Here is a 13514-nt window from a genome sequence, read left to right on the forward strand (position 1 = left end):
AGCTCTTTAGAGTAGGGAAGGTATTGCTCTTTCACCATGAAGAGCTGTCACCAAACTCTTTTTAGAGGAGAATATTGTTTGGTACAAGGTGGGATTTCCGCTCCCTTTATGGAGTTTTACCACTTTTTTGTCTCAGGACAGGAAATGCGGGGATATTTCCCTGATGGGGTACCAAGAGCAATAAAAACATGACAACAATTCTAAACCTTCCTACTCTTTCCAAAACAAAGTTTTTTGATTGGCGTACACTTTTTTCATTTTAAACGTTTTTATTATGTTTTCATAAGTTTAAACAACAGATGTACAGTAATATCATATATGGAAATACAATATTTGATGGGATAGAAAATAATAGAAATTAAGTTTCATTAGTAATAAACATTAAAATAAGCTATAAGGTAAAAATTAGTAGATGATACAAAGTTACTTGTAACATATGTGACTAAAATTAGGATACTTGTTATTTCAGGAATGAGTATGGAGAATACAAATAATTCAATAGAATATTGTACCAATGGTTTTGAATGAAGAGCTAGGTGGTTATAATATGTATGAAATGGTACATTAGGAGTGTTACAGGGCAATCGCTAGAAATAGGTAAGTTTTCCAGGGCCAAGTTCCTGCAAATTGGCTTGGCATTATCTGGAAATATGAGTAATATTTCAGATTATCCCGTAAGACTCCTATTAAAGTAAAAATAACTATTGTAAAGAGAAGCGGAAGCTTAGATAATGTTATGATGAAGAGACATTGGGATGTGAAATGGAGTATATTGGCGGTTTGACAAGGCATGCGGTTTACTATGCAGGAGTGCAATATGTGTGTCAGGCAGTAATATAACTTTGAACATTGTGGAAAAAATATTAAATACTTCTGACCAAAAGGATCTGACAATATTACATTCCCACCAGATATGTACCTGAGTACCTGGAGTAGAGCAGCCACGAAAGCAATGGGAAGGATATTGTGGAGAGAATTTAGAAATTCTGGCTGGGTCTAAGTACCATCTTGTGAGTACCTTCTAATTGGTTTCGAGAGCCTCTACATTCGGGGAGGCAGATTTTGTTTGCCAGATTTGAGACCAATTTATGTCTGCAGATTGTAATTGGAGATCTTTTTACCATTTGGTAGTATAGGTTGGGGACGTAGAGGTAATGTGTGATAGTAAATGGGTTTATAGGTTGGAAATGAGACCACGTTTATGTGGATCTGATTTACAGGCTTTTTTGAATATAGTGAAGCTTGGTGATTTCGTATCAGAGGGTGCATTGTTGTGAAAAAAGTTTTTTAATTGAAGATATCTAAAAGTTTCTGTACGTGGGAGATCATAGTTTTCATGAAGAGTAGGAAATGGTGTGATTAGAGAAGATATATAGAAATGATGAGCGTAGGTCAAACCAGCTCTTGACCATGCCGAGAATGAGTTTGGGGAGGACCAAGCCGGGTAGAATGAGGGCTTATGGGATTGGTGTAGACTTTTAAGTGAAGGTCCTTGAATGGGGTATCTTGCTTAAAGGAGCAAGTTTTCTATGGTGATAACATTGTGTAGGGGATTTATATTACCTAGATGGTTTGAAGAAAACCTGTCATGAGAAATATAATTGGGGAAAAAAGGGGAAGCTGGGACTTTAAATGAGGCCATGGTCTGGAAGGTTATGTGCCTCCATCCCTGTCAATATAAGGAGAGAGCAAGGGGGTTGGACTTTAAATGAAGCACGTGTTAGCAATTTAATAGAGTGGTGGGTATAAAATTATTTATTATTCCATAAACACATACGTTTAATAACCATATACATAGAAATGCACACCTGCGTATTGTCAATCTCTAAAACAGTGGTAACTGATAATAACATGATTAAAAATTAATCGCATGATAAGGTTTGAGGATTCCACCAAATTTCATGACTGGATATACATATATTGTACGATAGCCCCTGCATGGTCTGTGATCTTTCTAATCCCTGTCACAATATATAAGGGTAAATGTGTATTGGCACAGTGATCTGATATACATGTAATTATATAGTACATGGCATCTGGTAGCTCGACGCGTTTCGCGACTTTTAGTTGCTCTTCAGGAGCAAGTACGTGTTGTATCTGAAAATTGAAAATATGTTGTCTAGGTAAGCCAACTTGTATCAGTAAAGGGGAGGATAGGTCAACAAACACCCCCCTAAAAGATCACTTACAAGTACCTGTGCACTTGATGGCGCGACTTCAGGGACTGTAGGCCACTCAAGGGCATCAGTATTGGGAGCTGGGGCGGCATGTTCAGCGGCAGCAACCACCACAGGCAACAGCCCGGAGGATCTGGGCACACAGAGCACTCCTGGTGTAAACGTGGGAGGTATTGTGATCAGTAAATAAACCAAGTAACCTAATATGAAAACTATGTGAGTAATTAGGTGATAGTAAAACTAAATAATAAAGGTGGAGTGTGCATAAATAAAAATAAACTAGTGCTAATGTGACTGAACAGGGGTGGAGGTGGAGAACCATGGTGAGAGGTTACCACCAGAACACCTGAAAACAGAGGTGAGTGGGGGAATGGGGGAGAGAGGAGTGACTGGAAGGATCGAATAGTTACCTGGCGCTGTAGGAGGGGGAGAGACAGACCTCACCAAAGGGAGGCATGGAGTCAAGTGTACAGGAGGGCCCTGAGTGATTCGTCCCAGCCAGAGTGTTCGCCTATATGTGTGCACCGCCATAGACCAGCCCCAAACGTAACGCACACGAGCAGAGCGAGGGGGAGGTGCAAAACCGGGGGGCAACTCGCCCGGCGATCTGCGTCTTCACAACATCACTCTATTCCTCGTGGAGATGGAGAACCCCACCAGTGAAATAGCGTCACAAGGGCGGCGTACATCCGGCACGTAGGACATGACGTTGATGCGCAGTGACGGCGTGTCCACCCCCCGAGCATGATGGAGGCGAGGGAGGGAAGGATGCCCACAGTGCGCATCACAACTCCCGAACTAGACGAAATCCGGGAGACATCACAGCCAAAACATACGTCACCATGTGCTCAGTTAAAGCATTAGAATATGCCTAACAATTATGCAAAGGTAGTTGACCAGAATTTGATTAAATGCTAGATAACAAACGGTGGAAACTTAATAAAGATAAGCGGGGGATCTATACAAGTACTATCTGGCTGCCCAGCTAGTAACAGCTGCTTGGTGGCTCAATCCGGACACCTCCAAGCCAGCTACCCAGGTCGAGACGGCAGTGCTGGGATCCCTAGAGGCGCTCAAATTTTTGCTTTTTCGAGGCCCTCGAGCCCCTTATCTACTGACACCTTCCATGCGCACCACACTGCGTGCATGGGGGGCAGGTCTCAAATTAGAAAAATACCCTCAACAGGCAATCTCACCCAATGCTCCCCTTTGGATAAACCCAACCCTGGAGCACATCTATAAACTACCTGAGCCTCATGCCTGGACCAAATTTAACATTAAAACGGTGGCACAGATTATCTCCAATCAATCCCTAGTCCCACTCTCCAAACTAAACTCCGATTTTAATATACCACAGTCCTATTTTTTCCGATTCCTTCAACTCTCCCATGCCTTCAGTCACCAATTCTCCAACTCCCCTCCTCAACTAGTCCAATCTTCACTGGAGGACCTTCTTAGATCAGATTGTGCGAAAAAACCCACTTCTCAATTATATTCACACCTGACTGTCACCTCCCTCCCGACTATGGAAAAGCTAAGATCTAAATGGTCCCATGACATCCCCAATTTTAACAACGATGACTGGGATGACATATGGGATTTCCCATTTAGCTCCCTGGTCTCTCAGAGATCGCCTGATCCAATTCAAGATAGTCCATCGGGCATATTTTACCCCTCACAGACTACACAAAATGAACCCCGACTCCCCTCCCGGATGTTGGAGATGTGGTGGGACTCCTGGGGACTTCACCCACATCTTCTGGACCTGTCCGGCAATTGTCGGATACTGGAGGGAGATATTGGACTTTATCACACAAATCACCTCTGTGCCACTACAACCATCAATGTCAATCTGCATACTAGGCCTGGTAGAACAACTAATTCCTACGGTGGCGGGACGCACACTGGTGGGATTGCTTCTGTTCTATGCCCGTAAAGCTATAGCCCTTAGTTGGCGCAAACCAACCCCCCCCCTCTCTCCCTGTGGAAACAATTAATTAACAATAGCTTACCTCTGTATAAAGACACATATGACAACAGAGGCTGCCCCAACAAATATAGCAAAGTCTGGTCTAAGTGGCTGGCAGATCCCTCCACCGCTTCAGAGGCCTCTCAGTAGACCCCAATCACAAAGTAGCTCCCAAGCGGGTGCCAGGTGTACACAATAATCTACAATATGCTATTTGACCATGTACAACTGCACATAGCACCAACTCATGACCCAGTAAACTGTACCGCTATGACTGATTTCATAATATATTTTTCATGAATAAGGTGTCAGCGTGATTCCTGCAAGAATCACATAGACATCATATTAGACCAATGTATGTTTAACTGTTTGTTCTCTTTATCTGTTTTTGTTTCTCTTTTTAAAAACCAATAAAAAGATTTTGAAAAAAAAAAAAAAAGATAAGCTGGGGAAAGCTATCATAAGACCGCTATTTCTAGGTGCAGGTTGGGTTATGGAAATACGACCAATTAAATGCTAACACGTGCTTCCATCCCTAAATTAGTTACTATAATTGGAGGAAAAGGGGGAAGTTGGCACTGTAAATGAGGCCATGGTCTGGTAAGGTCATGTGCCTGCATCCCTGTCAATATAAGGAGAGAGCAAGTAACTCATTTAGGGATGGAAATCTGCTTTATCTTTGTTGGGCTGACAATGCACAGGGAAGGGTAAGGAGATTTGCTACCATTCTGCTAATGGAAAAGAGGAAAGAAATTTCCCTACTGAGGGAATACCTTGCAAAGTATGTAGCTTAAGGTAGTATTAAAACCAAAACCAAAATTGTAATATGTGATGAATTAGGAGTGCAGATAGAGAGGACACAGAGGCAAATCACATGGAACCCGACACGCAGGCATTTATTGAGGATCTTGGGTGTACAGGGAAGGATGGCATTAGGACATGCAATACTACTTTTCTTGGTGCACCCAAAGGTGTCCCAGGCTGCTAAAGTGTTCAGGTTTGGCTTGAAGAAAAGGTGGCAACCCTACTGGGCAGGCATTCTCTGAGACTGGAGCAAGAGGGAGAGGAGCGCTGGGCATCCTGGCTTTGTGTCAGGAGCCAAGGAGAACAGAGGGCACAGGCAGAGAGGCAGCAGGGCAATGGGAGGCAGCATTCTCTGTCTGGGGTCCTCACAGGCACATGTAGCATACAGGGGGGGAGTTGTGTGTGAGGACCCAGGTATTGGCTGCATGCGTGTATGTGGGGTGGAGAGGTGGGGGCATGTGGGGAGATGGGGGCGCCAGGTGCTGTGACATATTTTGCCATTTTTCTTTTTTTAGCAATTTTCTTTTTTTTTTTTTTTTTTTTGCATTTTTCCCCCTCTGGTTTTCCTTGATGATCTGACTAGTAACATACCTCCTGTATTAGAGTGCTCCCACCCAAAATGAATGAACACAAGAGGCAACTTTGGACATCAGCATTGTCAGTCTGGGGGGAGGGGAGTGTTAGAATGACTAGAAGGTCTAATTACACTAACAAACTGAACTCCAGCTAATACCTTTATATGCAGTTGCTGCAAACATTTGTTTTCCTTTTGTGAAAAGGGGTTTTACATAAATATAAGCTGATAATTTTAAGCACCCCTACCAGTATTAAATGGTTTGTCACATCCCTGTAACTGCAAGAGAGCTTGTTCTGTTGCAAAATAGACCTACTGGCCAGATCACCAGATGGAAACAAAAAAAAAAAAAGAGTCTAAAAAAAGAAAACTAATGCAGCCATCACATCTAAGACTTGGTGATTTGCATACCAATGTTTGCTCTTGGGTTTATCACCGAATAAAGGTAAACATCTTGTTTGCTATTCCCTTAAAGAGGAGCTTCACCCCCCCCCCCCAAAATAAAAGTCAGCAGCTACAAATACTGTGAAAACCAGGAACCCGCTCACCCTCCCAAATGTTAAAGAGGAGGGGGGGGCAAACAAGCGGAACGTGGAACTTCAACTTTTGGGTGAAGTTTTGGGCAGTGCAAAATTGTGCAAATGGCTGTGCAAATGTTTTAGAGTCAAATATATTTTTATTAAGTTTGCAGGGTTATACAGAGCCATTTAACATTGGCAAAACGTAATATATAGCGATTAGCATGGTAGAAATCAATTCGCCTGTGCACAAACTATACATATAAAGAGCGGAGTGCATAGAAATGAATGTATAACAGTTTGATTCAGTTTCAATCCCATGAATAATATATAAACCATGTTACAGAACAGCTACAGTTCGTTAATTTCAACGTCTGCTGATTATATCATAAAAAAAAAAGGGGAAGGAGAGAATGGTGAAAAGAAGAGAAAGAGAGAGGAGAAAAGGAGAGGAAAGAAGGTGGGGAACAGGTAAGGGTAGGAGGGTCAAGTCGAGCTGGCAGGCCCTGGGGCAACACATTGGGAGCTCTGAATGGAATCTATTTAGTCAGGTGGCTTTAGCAGACTTTTCAGAGCATTTGAGGTGGCGTAATCAATCCATATTAGCCACATAGTTTTGAATTTATCGTAGGTGTCATTGTCTAAGGCGATCATCTCCTCCATTCGCATGATATCATTAACAATGGAGACCCAGGAGGACAGCGGTGGGGTAGTAGTAGTCTTCCAGTAAAGTGGTATGAGTTGCCTAGCTGCTGAGAGAAAAAAACGAAGTAGGGTTCGTTTCTGAGAGGGTATTGAGCCTGGTAACATGGACAGCAGCGCCACTTCAGGCGTGGGCGTCGTGGGTCTATCGTAGAGGCTACTGTATATGGCAAAAACCTGTGACCATAATGGCTGGATGGCGTTGCAGTTCCACCATGTGTGGAGATAACTGCCCTCTGGATCTCCAACAAGTCGTGGCAGTAGAGGGAAAAATTTTGTGTAACGATTGGGGGTCCCTGTACCATCGTGCCAAGAGCTTAAAATTTTTCTCTTGTATATGGCAAGAGATGGAGGACTTGTGTGTAAAGTGAAAAGACTTTTGCCAGTCATCTGGTGAGAGGTCTTTGCCTAGGTCAGTGGCCCATCTCCTCGTGTAAGGTGGTAGTTGATCGTGAGTCAGTGAGTGTAATAATTTGTAGATGGTGGATAGTAGATGCCTGGGTGTTTCCGAGAGAGAACACAGCTGCTCGTAGTCTGTTAGGGGTCTGTGGGTGTGGGTGGAAGAGAATAGGTCAGAGCAAAAGGAGGAGATGCGTAAGGCTGTGAGCCAATTACCTCTGGCTCCCGGGAGAACCGGCGTACCCGTGTTAGGGTGTATGAATGAGTTGGCTGTAGGCCAGGCATCTCGTGAATATGGGCCCACTAAATTAGTGCTCATACCCTGGGGGAGATCTGGATGATCGAAGAGCGAAGTAAGCAGCGAGGGGTCAGTAGATAGTATTGGTAATAATCCCTTTCTATACCACAGGTGTAGTGCTGCAGTTGTTAATGGAGAGCAATTAGCTAGGGTGGAAAGCCCTCGTCCATAACCCCAGAGCAGAGCTCGAAGGTCGGAGGTGGAGAGGTCTTGTTCTATGGCAGTGGATGCCTTGGGGAACGGGCGAGGGAGCCACTCAAGGATCCTAGATAGGACTGCCGCCCTATGGTACATTTCGAAGTCTGGGAGGCCAACCCCACCCCGGGTTTTAGGGTATGTCAGCAGGGCATGTCGGATACGAGACATACCCTGCTGCCAGACAAAGCGTATAGACATAGAACGTAGAGAAGCAAAGAAGCGCTGGGGGAGAAGTATCGGAATCGTCTGGAAAACGTACAGAAGTTTAGGGAGTGTATCCATTTTTAATGTATTGATACGGCCGAACCAAGGTAGTGGGGTCTGATTCCATGTATCTAATTCTTTCCGGATTCGGGATAGGAGAGGGGGGAAATTGAGGTTGTAAAGGTCGGCTAGGTTAGATGGGATGGTGACTCCAAGGTAGGAAATGCCCCTTGCTCCCCATTGGAATGGGAAATTAGTCCGTAATTGTGTGAGGGTAGAGGGAGTTAGGGATATATTAAGGGCTTCTGTCTTAGACATATTGAGCTTAAAATTACTTAAGTCTCCAAATCTGCGGAGCTCCTGCATTAAGGAGGGTAGGAAGGTATGGGGTTGTTGAATGTAGACAAGGAGGTCATCTGCATAGAGTGAGAGTTTAACTTCAGATGATGGCGTCGGTATTCCCATAATGTTATTGTTTTGCCTAATGGCCGTAGCCAAGTGCTCCATCACTAGAACAAAGAGCAAGGGAGACAACGGGCATCCCTGCCTTATTCCATTGGATATCACAAATGGGGTGGATGCGGAACCATTGACCAGTACAGAGGCTGTGGGATGAGAATAGAGCGCCATCAGGTGTGAAGAAATGCTGTTAAGTAAGAATGCTTTCAAAATTATATATTTTAATTTTATCAATTTACAAACTGCAAAGTGTAAGAAAATTTTAAATCAAATCAATAATTGGTTTAGTACCCATTGGCTTCCAACCAGCATCAATTCTTATGCCCGTACACACGATCGGACTTTTCGACAACAAAACCGTGGATTTTTGTTCGAAGGTTGTTGGATCCAACTTGTCTTGCATACACACAGTCACACAAATGTTGGCCAACTATTACGAACGTGGGAACATGGTGATGTACAAGACGTACGACGAGCTGAGAAAAAGGAAGTTCAATAGCCAGTGCGGCTCCTTCTGCTTGATTCTGAGCATGCGTGAACTTTTGTGCGTCGGACTTGTGTACACACGATTGGAAATTCCGACAACAAAGTTTTGTTGGCGGAAAATTTGAGAACCTGCTAGCCAACATTTCTTGGTGGAAAGTCTGACAACAAATGTTCAATGGAGCATACACACGGTCGGACTTTCAGCCAACAAGCTCACTTCCAACATTTGTTGTCGGAAAATCCGATCGTGTGTACGGGGCATTACAGTTGCACAAAGTCATGGATTTTGTAGTATTAGAGTCTGGTGTATGATAAACCAGTTATACCAAGTAGATGCTAATGACCATCAATTTCATATATAGGTTGAAACACAGTCATTAACTGAAACAGAAACAGCTGTGTAGGAGGCTTAAGGCATCATTCTCACGAGGCGGATCCGCTGCCTCGCAGTTCGCCTCTGTCCGCCAGCTCAGCGGGAGATCTCTCTGTTGATCTCCGCTGAGCCGGCAGATGACAGGTCCCTCTCTGCTCACTGAGCGGGGAGGGGCTTGTCAAGCGCCACTAGTTACTATGGAGAGATCAGATGAAAACGGACAGCATGTCCGTTTTCATCAGATCTCACCCGATCCAATCCAAAAGGGATGGATGCGAACGTAGGGGCATCCATCTGATTTTAGCGGATCAGACCAGGTCGGATGGCAGCGGACATGTCACCGCTGACATCCGTCGCTCCATAGACTAGCATGGAGCGCCCGTTCAGGTCCGCCAACAAAACTGACAGGCGGACCTGAACGGTCCGACAGTGTGAAAGGGGCCTAAAACTGGATAAAGAACAGCCAAACTCTGCTAATAAGGTGAGGTTGTGGAAGACATGTTTAATGTCACAGGTCATACACCATGGCAAGACTGAGCACAGCAGCAAGACACAAGACCATTTTATTGCATCAGGAAGGTCTCTCCCAGGCAAGGACTTATATAAAGACTGGGATTTCAAGATGTGCTGTTCAAACTCTTTTGAAAAAGCACAAAGAAAAAAACTGTGGTCGACCAAGGAAACATAATGCAGCAGATGAAGGACACATCATGCTTACTTTCCGTCAACACTGGAAGAAGTCCAGCAGTGCCATCAACACAGTACTGGGGGAAATCAGTGGGACCCAGGTACACCCATCTACTGTCTGGAGAAGTCTGGCCAGAAATGGTTTTCATGTTAGAATTACAGCCAAAATTCCACACCTCCAACATGGAAACAAGGCCAAGCAACTCAACTATACACAGAAACATAGGAAATGGGGTGCAGAAAAATGTCAGCAGGTGCTCTAGACTCAACAGTCAAAATGTGCTCATCAGAGTCAAAATGTGAAATATTTAGCTGTACCAGGAGGCAGTTTGTTGGTGAAGAGCTGAAGAGCGGTACAATAATGAGTGTCTGCAGGCAACAGTGAAGCATAGTGGAGGTCCCCTGCAAGGCTGGGGCTGCATTTGTGCAAATGGAGTTGGAGATTTGATCCGGATCTCAATGCTGTGAAATACAGGCAGATACTATTCCATCATGCCATACTATCAGAGAAGCGTGTAATCTGCCCCAAATGTATTCTGCAGCAGGACAACAACCCAAACAAATATGTCATTAAAGTGGATGTAAACCCCATTCATGAAATCTGGCCTGGGCACATATACAGTATCTGTAGTGTTTACCGTGTTTCCCCGAAAGTAAGACCTACCCCGAAAATAGGACCTACGCCGATTTTCCAGGAGGGCTGCAATATAAGCCCTACACCGAAAATAAGCCCTAGTTTAGGCTGGTTGTGGGTTGCTGGAGTCCTCCCTTTCTCCCAGCTGTCAGCAGGGGGATTTCAGCCCCCCCCCCCCTCTGCAAGGCTCAAAAACTGTGTGCAAGTGTACCTAGAAGAATTGATGCTGTTTTGAAGGCAAAGGGTGGTCACAGCAAATATTGGATTTGATTTGAATTTTTTTTTTTTTCATTTTGTTTTTTTTGGTAATTGATATAAAAATAAACTTTTAATACTTCTTCTATTTCTGAAAGCAAAAAATATTTACAACATTCATACCTGCCCAAAACTTTTGCACTGTACCTTAACATCCTTCCCCCAATCCTCCATGCAGCTGTTGGAAGTACCTCCAATGTACCTTCAGGTGTAGAAGAGCACGTGCCTCAGTCATTGTGACAGTGCTTGCCAATCACTATCACAATTTAACAATCTCATGTGGAAAGTTCATAGATGTGTGTAAATCAATTATTATTATTAATATTATACAGGCTGCATTCCGCTCTTCATTCCAGATCGCTGTCACAATTCGTAAGTGGCTTTGGATGGGTGTGCCTACCTGCTGGGCCACATAGATGTGTGTAAATCAATGCTTACACAGGACAGGTTCTCCTGCTCTAGGTTGTTGAACAGAGCGACAGGGAGGTGAAGATAAAGTAGGCATTTAAGTGAACCTGAGCTACATGGAAAAAGTAGAGGTGCACTTTTTGTTGTCATGGCACTAATTTTATTTTGGATTGGTGGCAGGCAATACAGATTTGCTTTGAGTGCTAGGATCTCAGCTGCATTGGTGTCCTCAGAAATGTTCCAGCCTCAAAATCCTCTGGGACCTCCAAGAGATTACTACCATAGAGAACTGAACTGAGATGTGTGTATTATCTTAGGTCACTGGCTCATGTTGACCTTCTTTTAGTGCTCAATAAAGATTTAAGAAGCAATCCAGTTGCCGGTATTTTTTGCTATTTTGATATTTATGGGACACAAGCCTGAGCACCGTTATTCAGCTCATCATTCTACAATTATGTGATGGGGCTTGGGTGACTTTTTGTCTACATGACCTTCTTTAAGGCCTTCTCTAATGCCTGCAGCTTGCTCCGGTACTGCCAGATAAGGACCACCTGCAACCTGGTGCAGGAAAGATCTATTGGGGTGGATCTGTGGTGTCATTGGGCATACTTAATTTCCTGATGGTAGCCAAGATATTTTTTGTCTGTTCAGATGATGGGTCTGTTGGGGGAATCTTTCGGTAGATCTGCAAAATGACATAAAGAATGTCAAAATTATTAAATATCAAACCAGTAATACATTACTGAAGAAAAAAAAGAGAACTAAAAGCCTGTCTAGGTAAATGTGCTAAATGTAGGCAGGTGCAGTCTGTACTCCCCACTGCAGGTGGCATTTGACCAAAGCGGCAATGCAGAAGGGGAAGGAGGTTGTAAGGAACCTGGTTCTTCTATAACTTCCTGTGGTCGCAAGAAGACAGCTGTCCGATTGAACGCTGGCACCCCATATGACTCCAGTTGCCATCTTGGGTCAGGCAGAGTCTATTTAAAACTCTGGCTCCTGGGTTTGGCACACTTTATGTGAGTGGCTAGCAAAGGGACAGGTTCCCATCTGGCAGGGACAGTGCTTAGAGGTAGGGAAAGGTTCCCGAGGAGTAGGGACAGTGCAGGGACTACGTCCTCTTCGTAGAAGCCTCCAGCCTGGTGTGGAACTGGCCAGGCTGCATTCCCCTCCTCATTTCAGACAGCTGTCACAATTTGTAAGTGGCTCCGGATGGGTGTGCCTACCTGCTGGGCCTGATTAAGTTGCGTTGAACCTTTCTACAATATACCTCTATTGCCTAACGTGGACTTTGTGTGTTTACTGTCAGCCACACCACGCTGCACTCTGCTCACAAACACAGCTTTCCATATACAACCTCTGAGCTCACATCCTGCTAGACATTGATCTTCAGCATCACAATGATTGGCAGAAATTGGGAATTTGCAGCACCATTGCTGTTTATGGATAAAAGCAAGTTACACACAATGCATGCTGGGATAGGAGCAGAAACTATTCCATATGTACCTAAATCTAGTGAAAAGTAGAATTTATATTTGCAAAATCATCTTGTAAATATGTTCAAATAAATGTTATTCATGTAGCGATGGCGGAAAATAAGTGTAACGTTATGTGCCTTGCCCGTCATTCATCATCTATAGTCGTGCCCCTTTAAAGCTGGACGCCAGTGACTGTCATCATATTTGTGAGCCAACCCACTGGATAGTGGGACTAGTAGTCTTTGTGACCGGCAGTTCCATTGCATAACTATACACCCGGACTACATATCCCAGGGATCCTTGCCCCCATCCAGGGGACTTCTGGGGAGACTATAAAGGAGATGGGAGTTCCGGCTCACGCTCTCTTCTTCCTGGGCCTTGTGTAATACATACCTCTCCGTGACGGGGAGAGAGAGGTTGCGGCCTACCACGCGGTGTCAAGAAACTCCAGCCAGGCCTCGTAGGGCCCATCTCTGCACATCTCTGCGGCTGTTTGCCAGACATCTTAACGGCACCAACTCAGTAGCTCGACACCTTGTGCGTTCATACTCCGCATCCGTGTGTCATGGTAAGAGGGCAAACGCCCACCTTCTGCATTAATTTCTTGGTTACTTTATTGGAACGCTGTGTACAGACACCTTTACCTTTGGAACACTTTACTGCACTTCTATTTGAACACTGTACATAGACACCTTTACCTACAACCACTTCAGGGATTATCATTAGCCTGTTTAAGACACTCAGTCTGTTCATTCATCACTGTGCCTTTTTGGATATAATTTAATGAGCTCCAACTGCCGGTGAAGACTATTGGGCCTACACCATGGACATTGCTGTTGTCACTAATTTAAAGGGCCCCACACTATCCTTATTCTGTCTGATCTCTCATTAGAA

At 44.3% G+C, this 13514-nt stretch overlaps 1 protein-coding gene across 1 annotated transcript in view; it reads right to left on the minus strand.

The window, feature by feature from the left end:
- Positions 1–6173: 6173 nt before the first annotated feature.
- LOC141139217 (squalene synthase-like) overlaps positions 6174–13514 on the minus strand; it is a 106679-nt gene continuing 99338 nt past the window's right edge. The window contains exon 9 of the mRNA XM_073625143.1: positions 6174–11830. Within this exon, the coding sequence (XP_073481244.1) occupies positions 11720–11830 (111 nt within the window). The 3' untranslated portion in view covers positions 6174–11719. The remainder of the gene's footprint in view (positions 11831–13514) is intronic.

The sequence above is a fragment of the Aquarana catesbeiana genome, linkage group LG04 (assembly GCF_042186555.1).
Source record: "Aquarana catesbeiana isolate 2022-GZ linkage group LG04, ASM4218655v1, whole genome shotgun sequence".
Taxonomy (NCBI): domain Eukaryota; kingdom Metazoa; phylum Chordata; class Amphibia; order Anura; family Ranidae; genus Aquarana; species Aquarana catesbeiana.